Genomic DNA, 19,022 nt, shown 5'->3' on the forward strand with positions numbered 1-19,022 from the left:
ATTTTAATTATCTGCTCATTTTGGCTAAGATTTATACTTAAATTCACATTCCGTCTCAATCTATACTTTCCCAATATTTTAGCATTTTCTTGCTATTGTCTATAAGTGCACAATTTACTTCACAGTTTCCAGCTCCAAAAGCGACCGCAATCATGTGGCGCCATCTGTCAGAGTGCCGGGAACAGCGAGGGTTTCTGTGCAACGTGTGGAGCCCTTGTTGAGACACCTTTCTATTCTTGCACCATGGCTGTACCCTTTCTAACAGGAAGACTGAGACGTCAACCGCACGGTGAAACCAAAAAAAAAAAGAAAAGAAATGTGAAGGAAAGAACGCACAATTGGTGATGACGATACGGCTGCACCTTATCGTGCAGCGACAGGCAGTGATTGCAATGATGATAGCACTAATTTTCTAACCGCACGCAATAATCTTTGCGTATTTCTCCACACCGGTCAGTTTTTGCCGCATATGTTGAGTTTTCATGTCATTCTCTTCTTAGTATTTTATTTTTTATCAAGCATTTCAGACAATTTCTCGTGGCAAACATCTACCGGGAGGCGATAAAGCTATTGTTGTATCCGACATACCGCTGATAAATTGATAGTTATACTGATTTATTTTTACATAGGGGCAATGAAAAAAGTGACAAATCCAAAGAATTTGATTGTTCTAAGCGATATATTGTTATATCTGGTATCACTATAAGTGGACTGCCCTATAGATGGTTTCCGGCGCTTTACTGGAATGCTCGATCAACCAATGAAGCGACAGCACCTCGAAGCCTCGAATTGGCGCCGCAAAGCGATGCTTATGCTTGATATGCTGTAGCACCTCAACCTTCGAGCTCCCAGCGCACGAAACCACTCTAAGGTACAGCTTGCCGACTGCCGAGGAGCTGGAGACGTGCTTCACTGCAATGCAGCCGTGGATACTCTTCGCGCTTCGTCAAAGCACGGCCGGAGTGGAGGCAGAGATGCGCGCACTCTTCACCCCTTCCCTATCCAGCCCGGCAATGGATATGGATGCACTGGTGCCAAAGCATCTCCCACTCATAGCATTGGCAGTGCATGCCCTCGCTGCGAATACTACTCTTGCTCCGTGCCCTTAACGGGGTGACAGAGCGTAGCATCGACCTACGTCGTTTATTTTAATGGTGCACCATGGCTTAAAGGATTAAGGGTCATCTCAATACAGTATTTACTCATGTAATGGATCCACTCGCATAATGAACCCAGCAGACTTGGGTAGGGGGGGGGGGGGGGGGGAGGTACGCACAGCGGCGAACGGTGGCGGCAGGAGCGCGCACTGCCCCGGCTGCGGAGCTGGGTATGAGGAACGCCAATGGAGACGGCGCGAAACGCAGGAATGGGTGCTGTGCAGCGGTAATTATCTTTTGATGTCAGCTTTAACAGTGGACAAGCGGGGGAGGATAGGCAGAGTGCCAGTGCCCAATTGCTGTGGGAGCCCTCCAGAGCCGCAAAATTAAAGCACGATGTAAAAAAATGCCTTTTTGAGCGAAGAGTGCTCAAAGCCGGTGTCATGATCGCGGCTAACCACATGCTTTCGTTGCCGATTTATGGATGAAAATGAAAAGGGAGGGGCATGCCTGGCGTTTTCACAATTAAATTTTTTGCCTGGACCAGTTTTTTCCTGTGTTCAGTTAATTTGAAAATCCCGTAAATTCAAGCATTTTTCTCGGTCCCAATGACTTCGAATTAACGAGGTTTTACTGTACATTGAATTTTCCTGTGCAATTCTAGTTTAATTTCATTTGAAAATAATGCCAATTCTGAAATAAACAAAATGAATCAAATTTTCTCTTTTATTTTTTATTTATTTTTATTTTTTTCACTGGTCAGATATTCTATGTTCAAAAGCATTTTTTTCGCATATTCGTATTCGATTCATATTAGAAATATTCAACATTCATACACCCCTAACTGTTGTTGACAGGACAAAAGCATCATTTCAGTAGAATAAAGCAAAAAAATGTTTCATCATATATCTCGTGGTCCCATAATGAGGATCCAAGTTTTCAGTTTAACTGGAAATAGTTACCATAACACAGTGAGACATTTAATGAACAATAGAGCATCACTCTATGACAACAGCCAAACACTGCAGTGTAACGAGAACACCGCTCACCTGAGAAGTCATCTCCTCACGACGAATCAGCCTGATGGCTAAGCGCAAGATGCCGACGACTGCACGCTCAAGCAGAAACCGATAGTCGCTGGCACTTGCACCCATGACCAGAGCATAAAGATGGTCCCTCACAGCTGACCAGATTGGCCCCACACGATCTCTGCATGGCAACATATGGAAGCCTTTTATGCAAGATGTGCACCACCTTTATGCACTGCCTAGGAGCTCTGTCCGAGGCTTTCAGCAAAATTTGACGGACACAACAACAGTGCTGGCTACCAAGTGAAGCAAAGCTTCTAGACCTAATGCCTTTGCTCTTCATTGCAAAGTTGGTAACTATCACCTTTGAGATGATAAAATGAGATCTCAGTTCCCAAAGTTAAAAGGGGGAACTGTCAAAATATGTTTAAAGCACGCTTCATGTTAACACAAAAGAAAAGCTGTAAACAAAAGTAAGGAAGGAAACATATATGCTGGAGCCCAGATATACAAAATTCAAAAAGGATGGCAGCATGTTCATAATATTGCAGTTATCTGAATTTAAGCCAACAGTTTCTTTAAGAACATGATATGAAACTCTTTGGTCAGCTCAGATTTGAGGATATAAAAATATAATTCACAATACACAACAACAACTCACTGAAACTAAAAAAAAAAAATGGCATGCAAGTACTGCGCCCACAAAACTCCATCAGAACAACGCACCGTCCTCATTGCTACTCCTATAGCCCTGGCTGACATAAGTGGCGCGTCAAAAGTGTATAGGGCCCAGGGAGTCTGCTTTTGAGCCACTTCGTCCTGCTTGTAATGCATTTCCAGTGTTCCGAATCTCTTGAAGATAAGATAATTTTTTTTGTCCTACCCTCTTCAGAGGGAAGGACCTCCACTAATGCTAAATCAGTGCCACTACACAGCTCAGAAGCTGACCTCCTGGGCCCTGCACTTTTGACAAAGGCTGTACTTGAGAGCGCAGCTCTGATTTCACGAAAGGCAATGGCACGAAACCTTCATTACTACAGTTTAACACTGATTTTGTAACAGTCTGGACTAATTATTTCATATTATACAGCAAAATCTTGGAGATACGAATTCATTTGACACGAATTTCGAGATGATACGAATTCGCGAAATTCTCCGGCCGGAATGCATTACGTACAATGTGCAAAATTTCGCATGTTCCAAACACTCTCCCGCGCCACTACGAATGATACGAATGCACAAACTGCAACCGCAACCTTGAGCACTACACACTGCCCGCACAACATTGACTCCACGTTCGCCAGCCGTGTTGTATGTACACATCATGAGCAGTTTATGGTGACGTGTGGCCCGCACCTCGCCGACATCAAGACTGTCTGTTGAGCTCCCGCCCCGAAAAGTTTTCAGCGGCGCGTGGCCCACAAACCGCAGACATCACAACCGCAGCAGTTGGCACTGGTGGGTATGTACGGACCACACATCGTTGGCTCCCTGATCGCAATCCAAGAGCAGTTTGTGGAACCGCACACCCCGCATGTCGGCATCTCCTGTTGTGCTGTACAAGCCGTGAGAAGTACTAGGAGGCGGGCGGACCGCTCATCACCGGCATCGCGATCGTTTTTCATGTCGCGAAAAGTTTGCAGCAGCACGCAGCCGTGAGTACTAGTCGGCAGCGCACGCTGCGGGCGCCCACGAACCGCTCATCATAGACTTTACGACCGCTAGTTGTGCTGTACGCATCGCGAGCAGTCTGTGATGCCCCACAACCGGCACGTCGCCATCTCTTGTCGTGCTGTACGTGCTGCGAGAAGCCCGCGGAAACACGCGGCCCGCACGTCACAGACGTCGAGATCACTTGTTGCGCTGTGCGCGCCGCGAGTGGCAAGCTGTGACCACGCGACTGTAAAAAATACAAATCTTCTCGGCTGCAAACAGGTCTGCGCAACTGCCTTTCCAATGCTTCTGCATACTTATTTTCTTTTGTTTTGATGATACGAATGTTCGGACGATACGAATATTCAGATGATACGAATTTTCGGATGATACAAATTTTTTCGCAACCCCGTGAAATTCGTATCGCCGAGATTCTACTGTATTTCTTACTGTTAGCACCTGACAGTAGGAATAAAGCCATGCTTGCTAAAGCTCCACAGATGTTGTGATCATCGTGTGCTCTTAACGTGTGTACCACCAAGTATTTTATGGATTGGCTGTCAGAGCTATATCTAGACTGGCTCACAGAAACAAGCAATCCCAGCACATCACATCAAGCCCGTGTCACTAGCAGTAGTAGCAAGCAGAACTGCTGCAGCCTGGAATTACAATCCAGAGGACTTAGTCGCATATTATTTCTGAAAATTATGCATTCTGAATGCACTTGATGGAAAAGAAGATTGTGCACCATATGAGGAGGTCAATGACCAAGATTCAATGACAAAGATACAATGACAAGTGAATGGGACAAGTAGTGGCAAATAATTGTCATTTGCATTTTGTAGCAGTTGCCTTTCTGAATATTCCTGCTTCTTTGTAAGCCTGTATTCAAGAAAAGTCTTATTTTCCCGGCCTTCATCTTTTGAATGCAGCCTCAGAATTTAGGCTGGTCAAGGTTTCAGTAAACAGGCTATAGAATCATAAGTAAGACAAAAGCGAAATCTCTGCATGCATCCGATAATTTCCCATTATTATGAAATGAGGACACTGCCAGTTATGGTGTCCAAGACATCAAGAGAAGTCACTCAAATGTGGCTTTCAGCAAATCTCTTTCAACTTTTGTATACCTTCATAAGGTTAAGCACATTAGAAAAAATCTGATGACTGCTCGCAATCGTTTACTATTATATCTGAAGAATACTACTTGCTAGTGTTTATTTTTCCTCTGAATACAGTGAAAATCCTGGGGAGTAATGAAAATACGGCAGAAGCTTGTTTTAATATTTATTATGTTCCTACAGGCATGCTATAGGTCAAAACATGCTTAATTTGTTTGTTTTTTTTTTTTTGCGAAAAAGAAATTTGAGGCGTTGAATTTTTGTAAGAAAGTCAGGATTCCAAAACAGAAATAAAACAACAGTGACGAGCCAAGCAGCATCCAAAACAGCGCAACTGGCCGATGCGCGCACCCAATTGCAGCCATGTGAAGTTAGGGAAAACGAAAACGAAACTATGCGATAAGGCTATATTTTGGAAAGGGGAGCTTCCGATTGTTGTTGTGCCTACTATTGCGTGTACAAGGTGCAATTCAAGTTTGGGTAAGCCTAATTCGGTGATCACTGGCTACCCGTCATACCGTGAGGCAACCATCTGTTGGAATTAACCAGAGTGAGGCCCGCCCACATCCAAATTAACGAACATCCGGCGCCGTAGACTTACATGGATATTGGCTAGGACCACACTCCTAATTCAAACTATCCGAATTTCCAAATTAATAGGGGTTGAATTAACGAGGTTTTACTGTAACTACTTTTCTGATGGCTGACAGATCACAAATCTATTTGAAAATCAACATTCACATGGCAGTGTAAGGAATATCAGCATGTGCAGAGCAAACAGGAAGCAGTGCAAATGACACATTATATTAATAAGCAGTGTTCTCCCCAGAAAATTTTTAGAAATGGACGTTTGACGATCTTTTCGAAAAAATAAAATCTTGTTGATTCCGCCCTCAGGAAAAATGTTCGAATTATCTGGAAGTTTGAATTATGGAACCACCCTAAGAAACTGCCAAAAACAGTTTACATCACAGAAATTTTACATAATGAATACCTGGAATATGGTTGTGCAAACGTTTCAAACGAAAGCTAGGCCACAACTTCGTCAAGAGCTTTGTTTTGTGCACAGCGTCGGGAATGTTGAAGAATTGCTCTAAAATCACAAGCACCACCGTGGCCCTTTTCACAGTGCGATGCTGGAGCAGTGGTGCCTCATTACAAATGGCTCCTTTGCATTAAGGAGATATACTTCCCTGCATAAACAGCTTCCCATGAGGTAAAGCATCCTCGAAATGCAACGGCTCAGCGTATTTGCGGTAGCACGTGGATGCAAGAGAGAGGATATGAGCAGGCGTTAGAACAGCGTGACACTATCGCGAAATAAATCTAAAAGATTAGTGACACACAGTAGCATCTGAAACAGTGTGACTGGCCACACTACAGTCATAGAAAGTTGTCCTAAGTACCGCAAACTTGAAGTCCGATAGGTGGGTGGTGTTGAGCGGGTAGTGGAAAGGTGAGCGGTCCACCTGAGGTGTGGGTGGCGAAACCACTGCCGCCCACCATAAGGAGAACCCTGTTAATAAGCTAGCACCTAATTAATGTATGGAATAAGCAATCTCACCCTTACATAAATTTTGGAAGAAATCAAGTTAGCAGTAAAAATACACATTACAAAAAAAGAGGGTAACTGTAACATCTATGTAAGCAGTGCTAGTTTCCTACCCAAACTTTCAGGTATTAAAGTACAGTAGAACCTCGATAATATGAATGCAGTTAGTAAAACTTTCGAGGTGATATGAATTCATACAATCTCCCAGCCATAGTGCATCATGTACAGTGTGCAGAATTTTCAATGTTCCGAAGACTCTCTCGCACTGCTACAAATTATATGAATGCGCAATCTACAACTTCGAGCCCTATGCACGGCCAGCACGTCATGGACTCTGTGGTCACTATAGTAGCCCTGTATACACAGGGAGCAGTTTGAAGCAGTGCAAACATGGCACACCATCAACGTCATGATCGGCAGTCATGCTGTACGCGCTGCAAGCAGTCAGTGGCAGAACGAGACCCAAATATTGTTGACTTTGCAACCACTAGCCATGCTCTACACACAGGCAGCAGCTTGTGGCAATGCGCGGTTAGTCACACTGTGCTCAGAACGAGCAGTGAGCTGTGGTCATGGGATTGCGAATTATTGGTCTCAGCCATAGACAGGTCTCAGTGAATGTCTTTCCCATGCTTCTTCTGCATACGAATTTTGTTCATTTTGATTATACAAACTTTTTCATGACCCCGTGCAATTCCTATCCCCGAGATTCCACTATTAATCAGATTCAATTATCATTTGTTAATTCTTGACAAATACGCACTTGTTTTGCAACACAACCTTGATCAGTAGCTCCAGAAGGAACACCGTTGAGTGCTCCTCATAACCACCAGACATAGATGAGTGGCTCTCTGGGCCATGGCATGCATAGATCAGAGCCTATAAAAATAAGAAAAAGACGAGAGAGACAATGAGCAATGGTAAAACACTCAATATTAAGCTCCAGAAATAAACCGGTCTACATAGCAAAGTTCTCTAGGCACAACTGGAATGGCTTACATTTAAAGGACTGAGTTTTGGTCACCAACAATGAGTTACAAATAACCTTAGCTTATGAGGATGCCACAGTTTGACAAAATTGCTACTGTGAACCAGAACCAGTCCAGTCTGCAGAGGTAAATAAGCCTGATCTCTAGCTTATACAAAACAGGAGGATTTGAGGTCCCATATGCATTTTAGCAATGAAGCATATTTATATCTGCCACACACTTGGACTTACCTTGACAAGCTCCTGTAATGCATCTTCACGAAGAAATTTTGATTCAGACACCAACAGCTCTGGTTGGCAGTTGGCTACACATGTAAGGGCTGCTTCACGAGCACGTAGGTCCTCTGGGTTTGGCCCACGCTGGCTGCTGCAAGAGAGGAAAGATGCTGCTCCTTAATATATCAAATTGCCAACAGCAGCCAAGAACCAAGTAGTACCCCATTCTTAAAACTTCATGTGCATTACAAAGTTAAAAAGAAATATTAATGTTTTGGTGGCTAACTTCGTCCTCTAAAAAAAAAAAAAAGGAAATGAAAAAAAAAAAACAAAGAAAATATCTAAAAGTAAGACAACAAATCAAGTCCCTTTCCTGCAGAAAAAAAAAATCATTTTTTACATAAAATTCTTTTTAACTGACAAAAAAATAATTTTTACATAGCACACCTCCACTCACAAAAGCTTCTGAGCAAAAAAAAAATAACTGATCTTGTCATAAAAAAACAGGAGGAAAGAAAATGCAAAAAGTCACTCATTTCACAGTATAGTAAAACAGATCTTGCATGACAAGCTGCACAATGACAGAAATACCAGAAGGCAGTTGCTTTAAACGCAGAAAGGGAAACACCAAAGATGCACTTTTACAAAAGCTCTATCAGAATCATGGTCACAGCAATAACAGCCATAACTTGAATTCTACATCAGGTCAAAAGCTCCATGGCCATCAGTGAGCCACGCAATAGACCTTTTACCCCCTCAGTGTGCATCTGCTGACTAATGCTCATAGCATGTAGTTCAAGACCCTTTCCTTTTTATGCATGCTAATCATTATCACCAGAAAAACAGAGAAAACCAGAGGAAAGCATGCCATGCCAAGCTGAAGACAATGACTATCCATTACTGGCTCTACCAGTCAGCTGTTCTCTAACGAAATAGCAGTGCTGATGTGTATAGCACAAAAACAATACCTGTATACAAAACATGGCAAAGCAAGATGGTGCACCTATTTTGTTATTTTGCAGTTGCCAGCATTTCTTCATTTTCTTATACAAAATACCCCAATAATTCAATGCCTACTGCATATAGATGTTGAACACTGGCTTGAAATTTTGATCCTGACAATGGAATCCATATTTCAATGGAGACCAACTGCAAAACAGCCATACACATAATATATTCTCAAGCATGTTAACACCAAGAAGTCTACATTTATGCACACCGCTCTACTACGGCATCAGTCACAGCCCAAATGCAGCTGTAGCACAGAACACTTCATGACTGCAGAATTAATTTATCACCCTTTTTTTGCGCAACAAACCATGGTACTATCAATCTTCTGCAAAAAGCAAAAAAAAAAAATTTGTTCAGATGAGGCCAGTGCCTGCCCTTCTGCCCATGCCCTTTTTAGAATGCAACCTTCAAAGGCAGAACCTCACCTGTCAGCCAGGTACATGTAAAGTGAGTTGAAGAAGTTGAACTGCTGTTGACCAGGACCAGTGCTTGGCCCTTCTTCTGCCCGAACCAAAGAAACTTCCCCGGATGGGTCGACAAAGTCCTCAGCCTAATAGAGGGCAATTTTGATATGTATAACCAATGCTAACATACACACTGCCCATAACACAGTCTAACATCTCTTTAAGTAATGTAGCAATGTACATTTCAAAAGACCTATAAATGCAAAAATTGAAGCAAATATTATATTCCAGCTCGCACTTTCAAATTAAGAAAGAAAGAATTTTTCAAAACTTTTCTTTACTCCTTTATCATGAACATTAACTGAACTGTTGTTTACTAAAATGAAAGAAACTTGATGTCAGTTCATGCATGCATTTTATTTAACAGTTCTTTCTGTACCTAGAAAATTCAGGTGAAGTATACAAACTGGGATGAGCCACAAGTCAGATTTTAACAATTAAAGAACTGACCAAAACTAACTATGAAATAAAGATATCACGAAAACAATTTACAGCAAAGAATAAACAAACACGCTTACTTATCTATGCCATTAAACCAGACGCAAGTAGCTAAGCAGGAAAGCAAACAAACTGACTAGTTTAGAATAAACAATACCATAAAGTGATAAGTAAGGTTTGAGGTCCTAGTCTATGATTAATGCCAAAGTGAACAGAAAAAAAAAAACATTACTATCTCATAAAAGACATTCCATTACATAACAAAATATGGGGGTAGGAAACAACAGCATTATGGCTCCCAACCAATGTCCCCTCAAACAGCTAGTCACACCCCTGATGTGGCACTTCTCCTAACGCTCTTCACTTTCACTACAAAAAAACGCGTGCATCACCTGCATGGGTGCAATGCATTCCTGCTTCGAGGTAACAAATAACATTATCTACTTCAATTTTTTATATGTTAGATTATCAGTGTATCGAAGTACTTCACAGTCCCCTTCCAGTTCGATACATCTGGGTTTGCCTATAATCTAGCATTTGAACGCTATTATCCCTACGAAGAGATTGCTGTGCCCACACCAGTGCTCCGCAAAATGTGGGTCCTTGCATGAAAGGGGGCACAAGGTTTGTTTTCCTAGCCTTAAAGATGACTTCACACTGCCAATGCTGCTATAAACTGAAGTTAGTTTCTAAACGTCAATACTCATTAGTAATGTTCAGTCCACAAAATCGGAGGGCATGGCGGGTAACAATAACTTCCTTTTTATTCAGACACGTATAAAGGAGACAATAACATTCTCCCATAAAGATGGATACCCCTCCTCTTGCTGAATAATAACAGGTCATTTCACTTACAACAAAAAAGGTTTGGACAAATGTGTTGAATGCACAACTGCCAAACCATTCAAAACAGTCATCGAGCGCCACACAGAATTTGTTTGCTGAAGATGTGCCAGGCTTCAAAGAGAAGAAAGGAGGCAGCATCAGGGCTTATGCTCCCAAAAGACATAACATTGCTGTTTCCCCCGCTGCTGTTCCACAGCTCTGGGATCAGGGGAACTGTGACACTGCAGAATGTGCATCAGCAACTGCACAAAACAGCATATGGGAACTCTAAAAGTGCATTGGCACAGAAATGCAAGGCTGCACTATGAAAAAGTATGGCGCAAGATGACCTTGTCAGTGAGTCTGACATAAGAAAAAAGCAACAATTTAAGAAATAATATCTTCCAATTCAGAATCCATAAAACGAAAACATTTTTTTCAGGCAAAAAGAAAAGAACATGATTTCGATTGCAATAATTGCAAGCATGATGGTGCTGTTCACAATAATTATGGCAGGGCCAGATAGACAATGACAAGTTGTAGCCGTCCCTTACAGTGACTAGAGCTCGGGGCAGCAACTTGGCCTTGTACAGCTGCAGCAGGCAGTCAACAAGATTCTTCCAGCCATCACGTAGGATGTGGCCATGCCTCTGGGCCAGTCCAAACACCATCTTGGCAACCAGCTGAGCCTTCTGGCTGGAGCCCAGCGCTAAAGGCACGGTTTCAGGGCTCTGCGCATATCATGGCGTGCGTGCTCAGTACAGCAAAAAACCCCAGAGCACTACGGTGTCTTCACTGCTCATGTAACAATTTCATAATAGGAAAATTATGGGAGTTTCACTGTACCAACAGCCACAAGGCCAAAGCCCCATCACATGTGCTGGAGCTTTGCATCAGCTTAACTGCGTTTTGTCATTTCACATCCCTATTGTACCTTCACTACACTAATTCTCTCAATGATCACCTTAACTTCCACAGTTGTTATGATAGCTGCACAAGCACCATACATTTGCCATATTTTTGAACTAAATTATGGGTCTCCTAATTTAATTTCCGACTGAATATTTTTACAATGCATAGTAACATAGCACCTTATTTTTCCAACACCAACTACACTTGACCAATAGTGTAGTTCAGGTGGCACCAAGATCCCTGTAGCCGTGAAAGTAGCAGCCAACTGCAAAAAGCTCAAACTATCCTTCAAACTGCCAAGAACGAGGTCAGAAATTCCAAGCTCTACCTTTATATGCATACTATAAACAACTTATTTTTTGTAAAGAACTACATTTTAGTCTTTCCCAAATCACATAAAACACACGAAATATTGTTGTCCCAAATAACTTGGCCAAAGATGCACAAGACAGCTCATCACCCCAACTTTGCAAAGTCTAGCACTCGCCACATATTCCAACACCCAAATTCGCAAAATATTGAGCTGATCAAGAACTAGTCATTTACAGTACGAATGCTAATTTTCAGCACAACACTTAAAAGGCTAAAGCAAGTGTTCCATAGGCATCATCTCATTTGCTGGCATTTTCAAACCTACAAGGTGCAATTACTTCACCAGAAAGGATCGACATCTTTTTTGCATGCCCCGCTATGAAACAGCAAGCCCTTCTTTCGCGTGACATTCAAAAGGAGATTTTAAGAGCAAAACAAACTACTATCCAGTCCCTTTATCAAGAGAGTGTCATGCAGGGAGAAGCACTCACCTCAGCAGTGCTAAGGGAGGTGAACTTGCAGAGGGATATGACAAGGTTATCAAACACATCACTCATGGCGTAGTGAGCAGCCACCATTGCACACTTGCGATATCCACCCAGAGCCCGCTGGAGCACAAGTGACTCGGAAGGCGCACGATCAAGCACTGAGGCAAGCGCAGCTACTGTAGGGCCCCAGACCAGGGTAAATAAGTCATGGTCCAAGAGCCCATTAGGTGCATGCACAAAGCGGCCTGCCTTGCTGGCACCCCGCCTCAACAGCACCTGCACAAGCACACAGCACATTCATGCTTAGAGACACATGACTCCATCTGGCAGTGCTGCACAAAGAGGAAACAAAAATTCAACATTGCAATGGTGAAAAGGAGCCTCTGGGCTACAATGTTTTCATTTCTTACAATACATGTGGGGATACAAAACAACATCAAAAGACAATTATGGTCCCAAAAAAATGACTCAGTCTATAAGCGATGCTGTAGCAAGGGCTACAACAACCAATTACCTGTAGTCCATAATCATGCACTGATATCACACTGTACATAGGCGCCTTGCTTTCCACCTCCATCAAAAAGCAGTTGCTGCGACCATGATCGAACCCACGTCCCTGGTATTAGCAGTCGAGTGCTGTAACCACTGAACCACTGCGCAAGGCTTTCCAGTCTATGGATACTGCCTAAGTTCAATGTGTTTAAATTGTTTTCCCACTGGAAACGGCCATTTAATTCATGCAATACTTTATCTGGAGAGTCAGAATGAGAAAAAATAAAACAGCAGAGTTTAAACTGCTATTTTTTCATGTCTCGAATAGCATATACTAAGCTTGGATGTCACAGTCATTGTTCGGAAGTTGAAATTGGAAGAACTCTAGAAAAGAAATTCAATTACACTTATTTAGTGGCTGTAGACAAATACTGCATGGTCATTATGCCAATGCCTAGTGCATCATTACAAGCAAGAAAACTAAGAACCAAAATTTGTTGTTTGCACTTTTTTTTAAATATTCAGGTATCCATAAACAACAACACAAAAAAATAGAACAGCTGCTTTTATGGATAGCTTCCTTGCACAGGTTGACCAGGATCCTACTTGGTTGTTAACAACCTTCATGAAGGCTTTCTGTACTAGCAATAGCATCATAAAACATAGTTGAAAGATCAAAGAGGCAATTTTATAAGGTGTTTAACTTTCAGTTTGAACTCAATAAGTATACATCAGAGGTTTAGAGGTGTGGGAATATTGGATACCTGATCAGTAACAAAAAGAAATCAGAAAATTTAAAAATAGCAAACATCTTCTGTCTTATTTATTTCAGAATGCACGGTATTTGCAAACAAAATGCTAGAATTGCACTGAAGTGTACACTCTGCTGACAAATCCAGTTTTTACAGGATTCTAAATGCCAATTTACCGTACAGGATGAACCTGCATAAAACAGGATGAAACTATCATATTTCTGCTGTGAATACAGCAAATTCTCATTAATTTGGCCTTCAAGGCATCAGAAAAAATGCTTGGATTAACTTAAAGTTCTAATAATTATCAAATGAGTCAGTGAGAACAATGTTTCTTCCTGGTTTTGTCAAGTGCTTTTTTTTTTTTTCTTTTTTGCGCCCACTGTCGGGAAGGCCTCTGCTACCCTTTCTGCAGTGCAAGGCAGTTTTTTTTCACAAAACGGCCCCATCGCGTTTTGAGGATGCTTCACCGCAAACTCCACGCGACCATGCATTGCGGTGAAGCGCGCAGTGCGGTGAAACTGCAGTAATTCACAAATTTTCAATGTATATTCGGTAATTTTTGGATATTAAAAAAATTTCAAAAAACACTTCTTCAAACTGAATATGAATCAAATAACATATCTGATTTGTATTCGAAATTTTGGATATTTGCACACCCCTTAACATAATATATAAAAGTAGACAGCTGAATTTTCAAAATTCAGTTTCAGCTGAAATAGGTGATTATTTTTTAACACACACCACAACTGATAGCTACTGGTGGGAGTTACACTCGAGGGAAAATTATTAGAGTGTGGAAGATGGGCACGGCGAGGCAATGCTACTGTCACATTAAGTAGCGCAATTATGCGCTTTGAGGTGTTACTTCCTTATTTTACATGCCTCTGCTGGCCAGGAGTAAGGCTGGTGGGCCATCCTGAAATGGATCACAAAGCAGGCCACATTTGGAGACATTTAGCTAAATACTTTCTCTAGCTACTTTGTAAGGACTGGTAGTGTAGCCTTCACCTTAGAGCAGTTCGAACGAGTCCCTTGTCCAAAGTCTGCACCTGGTCCATCTACTGCTCTTAACTTTTGCCACTCTTACAAGCCTACGAACGATGCTTTAAACAGCAGTATATTACGCATCCAGAGGGATTACTCACTTTCCACAGATAGTTCTCTCTGACCAGACCTGTCTGCTCAGCAGGCATCACTATCTCTTCATTTCTGCAAAAGAATTGGCTCAAATTTTCGCTGCTGACAGGAACACGACAGTTTTCATCAAACTTGAAAATCTAACTTACTTGATTGCATTGTATATCTCTTCCAGCATGTCTTTATCAAAGTCCTTCCCACCATTCACATCTTTCAGATTTTTCTTGAAGTCCTAAGAGACCGACATGAAAATGTTAGCAACTCAACTATTCCAGCGGAAGAAAAATGCTGCCAAGAAAAAAAAAAAATAATGCCATCCCAGTGAATAGTAGCTACCTCCACAGTCATTGGGATGTTTTGTTTCTTGACATTGTGGTTGTGCTGGTCCATGTTCAACATAATCACAGCATAGGCCAAAGTAAAGGCAGCATCACTGTTTGCAAATGGCTCATTCATGCTTTTCTGAAACAAAAACGGCACCATGCAAAAACACACGTCAACCTTTAGCACACAATAGGCAAAACTGAGACTTATGCAGTCCTTTAAAATTTAAAAATATGATGATTTCAGATATTACCACACACGAGAGTGCTCATTTATAGCCAGAGGCCAACACGATGTTGACATTGAAACCAAGCATGCTAAATTTATTTCCACTTATATTCAATTAGGTTCATTTGAAATATGATTAAACATATAATATGTATTTTCTCTTGTCATTTTTAATTTGAGTGCACACTAAATTCATACAAATAATGCATAAAAAAAGTCAAGCAAGATGAAAAAAAAAAAGCATGCAAGAAAAAAATGTTCCTTACATGCCAATGTTCCGCAAAGTGCTCCATCAGCAAGGAAATGAGTGGTGCTTCACCAGGTAACCTGAACGTTTCAAGGTACATTCTAAGTGCTTCATCAATTCTTGTATTTGCAAAGTTGAAGGATCTGTGAGGACAGGGAAAATACAAGGTCAGAGATGCTAGTCAGGAAGCCAAAAAAAAGACTATAGAAAGACAAAAATAGCAATCGTAAAGGTAAACACAAAGGAATATCACACAAAAATTAAGCACTAGGCATGGTTGTTTCCTATATGCCTATAACGACACCTACATTAAATTCTGGACTAAATCATTTTTACTAAGACCTGAATACTAGAACTCAAATTCAAACAAGCAAGTGAAAGGCATAGAGAGTATGTGTTATGAATATTTTCACTGGGTTAAGTTTTAACTAGAAAACAGTCAAAAGAAACCTGCAATACAAGGGCTTCGGTAATCTGCCTTTTACATCACAGAGATAATAGAATTCAAAAAACACTGCCCATATTTTCATCCTGTAACAGCAAAAGGATGAAAAAGTTTTCTATTTTTCTCAGTATCTTTTCACTTTTTTTTTTTTTACATGCAAACAAACCCAGCTGGGGTAATTTGATGACTTTGTAGTCAAGCAGTAATGCTAGAGAAAGGCTTGATTACTGACAGCTGCAAATACACAATTAGAACAAATAAAATGAAAACAGAACATCAACAGCATCAATAGCAAACATCAACAACAGACGTCGCCTGCCAAATACTGCATACGTGCACGACACAGAGGACTTCCAATTTGGCCAGCAGAACCCAGCAACAGCAGCTTTAGCAGCATTGGCAGGTGCACTACCAGCAACATATGAAACATGAACAAAACAAATGAAACACAAAGTGCAAAATCACAAGAGCTTAGCCGCAGGAAGCTCAATACTAGTGCAAGTTATATTATACCTTTAAATGATTCAGAAGCATTGATCAACCTCACTTGCAATTCCTCCCCAAGACAGAGTATGGCTGTTTTGTTGTGTGTGCGTTGCTATTTCAGTTCTCTTGTTTGCATTTCATTTGTAGCTAATAACGCAATAAATGGACACTATGTGCATGAACGGCTAAGCACAATAGCTATAGTAAATAGGCAAGATTAATCAACACCTAAAAGGCTGTCATCACCACATGAATGTAAGAGAGGGGAGTGCCCATAGGTGTTGTGAAGAAGTGAGACTGCTTTTAAAAAAATAAATACAGTATGAACAGAGACAAGCCAGTCAGTATCCAAAAGCAGCTCAGCCCCCCCCCCCTTCCCCCCCCAGCTGGATTCTGACGACTAACTAAAGCATGGCCCGACAGCTTCCATTGCCACGGGCTAGCAGCAAAGCTCAAAAACAAACTATATGGCGAGTTTATGTTTTTTTGTTGTTTTTTGCCCAGTGACAGGGGCCCTCGAATTGTTGTCATTCTTGAAGTTATGTGCCCGTCAGGTGTGTGCTGGTTTAATGCACAACGCATTATGCGCAAGTCTAACGCGACCACTTGCCCTGTTGGTGACGCTTCGACTCAGCCCCGTGAGAAATTTCACAATAGGGAAGGACCAAGCAAAAATATAAGTGCACTTTGCACTTAGTGATTGTTTAGAGTGAGTGTCTGGGCACAGTGGGCCTCATGAAAAGCCACGTCGAAAATGCAGAATTTTGCAGCAGGCATAAAAATAGCCGCATCTGAATTTGCTGGACTGCGCTATAAATAACTGTTACTTGGACCCTTAAATTTCAACTTTGTATAACCTGCCCAAATAGTACTGTGGTTCTGCCACCAGTTCAATTTATGAAAGTCAGCACTGTATTCTATCCTGCTTAATATTTGGAAATTCTTGAATATCAATTTCTCAAAGTGAATATGGAGTGGATATCAAACATTCATATTCATATTCAAAATGTCAAATATTCGAACATGCACACAAGTAGCAATCGCAGCGGGGGAGAGAGAAAAGCAGACAGTGAAAACGACCACTGATACACAAAAATGCCATTGTCAAGTAAGTAGCTGATTAATTTTTGCAAATTCGGAGGGCTTGGAAAATTGTCCGAATAACTCAACAATTGAAAAAGCGGGTTGCTTTCCCTACAGAGTTATTTTCCTGTTGTTTCTGAGTGTGTGTATGTGTGCTTTCTTGTAAATGTGTTTTCTGAGTGCGTGTATGTGTTTTTCTTTTATCTCTCTCCAAGTTGTCCTTGAGCTGTTGTGTCTTTCTTAATGTTGGTACATTTAGTTTTTGTTGTTGTCTTTGTAACTGTCGTTGTTGTTGTCGTTGTCATTGTTGTTGCTGCTGTTGTTATAACGTGAACCTTGTGCCTTGGCTGTATTTCTGGTTGGTATTACTGACCACTGTATTATGACACAGCTGCTCCCCCTCTTATATAATGCCCTAAACTAAGGGCCTTTAATGGTAAATAAATGATGATGACGATGAGGAGGAGGAGGAGTCGAAAACTTAACTTCATATTACATTTGTAAGTGGCAATAACTGATCGTATTTGTGAGGGGTCATGCTTTTCTGTCCACACCACCTCGCATCAACACCAGACTGTGCGACGTGGCCGTAGGTCATGCCGCTAATGCGCTACAATACATGGCCTGTGTCATGTAAAGCAAGAACAACGCTGCGCAGGGTCCCAAAGACCAAGTGAAAGCAATGAGGAGCATGCGAAAGCTAGCGCCTCTAAATGCAGCCCCTTCTAACCATCTGCCCCACAACCCTGCACTGTAGTGCAGCATTGGTGGACGCTCCCGTTGCATGCTTTCAATGCAATTGCATTCCTTAGTGTAAACACCTTCATTAATTCGTGTGGCAACAACGGAGTGCAAGCAGCAAAATTTATCCAGCCTGGTGAAATGACTCCATTTGAAATCTAATTGCTTTTCTGCTTACCTCGTATAATCATTATGAAGCTATAATTTCATAAAAAAGGCAAGAGGTATTACTATATACTACCATAGAAATAAACCTTCAGGGACAAAACTGAGCCACAGTTTCACATCAAAAATAGCCAAAATAAAAAGCTTACATCTTCGTATCATAACGTTTCAGTACATGAGTAATCTTACCAGGGCTTGAATACGGCTCCGATTTCCATGGATTAAAAATATTTTCATTTTTCTCAATTCCTGTTTATGTGGCGTTCATGTGGATTTCATGTACAGTCTTTGTCAAAAATATACATCACAAAGATTCTGCTTCTAATCCCGGTAACGGAGCTCCTAGAAAGACTCCTGATATAATTAAACTTACGATGAGTGAGGGCAAGATTTCTCGTCACCTGGGATATTGCAAATGTTGGAAATGCACGAGCCCCATTACAGGTCTCTTAAGCAAACCCCTTAGCCTTTATATTTGTGACAAAGACTGTACTACCTGTTGCAAAAGTTCACAATCCACTGCATCATTCATTCTAGCGATGCAGTGGACCGCGAACTTTTGCAACAGGTGCATGACGGTTGCTCGTTGAAGTCTGAAATATTGCGCAAGTTAAAATTATTGCAGTCCAAAAATTGGTCGGCTACTTAATGTAACACGAGGTTGTTTTGTTCCTCAACTCTCCAGCTCATTTCATATCATTTCACAGTAAGGCCACTTTATATACTGTTTTCATGTAACATATACATGGACACACCTAACAGACATGCTTTCTGGGGGCTCAGTAAGACGAACTTCCAATAAGATGAACAACATTTC

General features: G+C 41.4%; 1 protein-coding gene across 3 annotated transcripts in view; it reads right to left on the reverse strand.

The window, feature by feature from the left end:
* Positions 1-19,022, reverse strand: part of garz (Sec7 domain-containing protein garz) — a 71,547-nt gene that overhangs the window by 26,013 nt on the left and 26,512 nt on the right. For 2 of the 3 annotated variants that reach the window (XM_084589660.1, XM_084589661.1), the window contains exons 14-23: positions 15,305-15,428; positions 14,823-14,948; positions 14,636-14,718; positions 14,495-14,558; positions 12,106-12,378; positions 10,945-11,121; positions 9,089-9,213; positions 7,668-7,803; positions 7,212-7,327; positions 2,147-2,306 (exon numbers count right to left, since the gene is read on the reverse strand). In XM_084589660.1, the coding sequence (XP_084445786.1) occupies positions 2,147-2,306; positions 7,212-7,327; positions 7,668-7,803; positions 9,089-9,213; positions 10,945-11,121; positions 12,106-12,378; positions 14,495-14,558; positions 14,636-14,718; positions 14,823-14,948; positions 15,305-15,428 (1,384 nt within the window). The remainder of the gene's footprint in view (positions 1-2,146; positions 2,307-7,211; positions 7,328-7,667; positions 7,804-9,088; positions 9,214-10,944; positions 11,122-12,105; positions 12,379-14,494; positions 14,559-14,635; positions 14,719-14,822; positions 14,949-15,304; positions 15,429-19,022) is intronic. The other variant, XM_084589663.1, reaches the window with a different exon arrangement.

This window comes from Amblyomma maculatum, chromosome 1 (assembly GCF_055883805.1).
Source record: "Amblyomma maculatum isolate TAMU_Amacu chromosome 1, ASM5588380v1, whole genome shotgun sequence".
NCBI lineage: Eukaryota > Metazoa > Arthropoda > Arachnida > Ixodida > Ixodidae > Amblyomma > Amblyomma maculatum.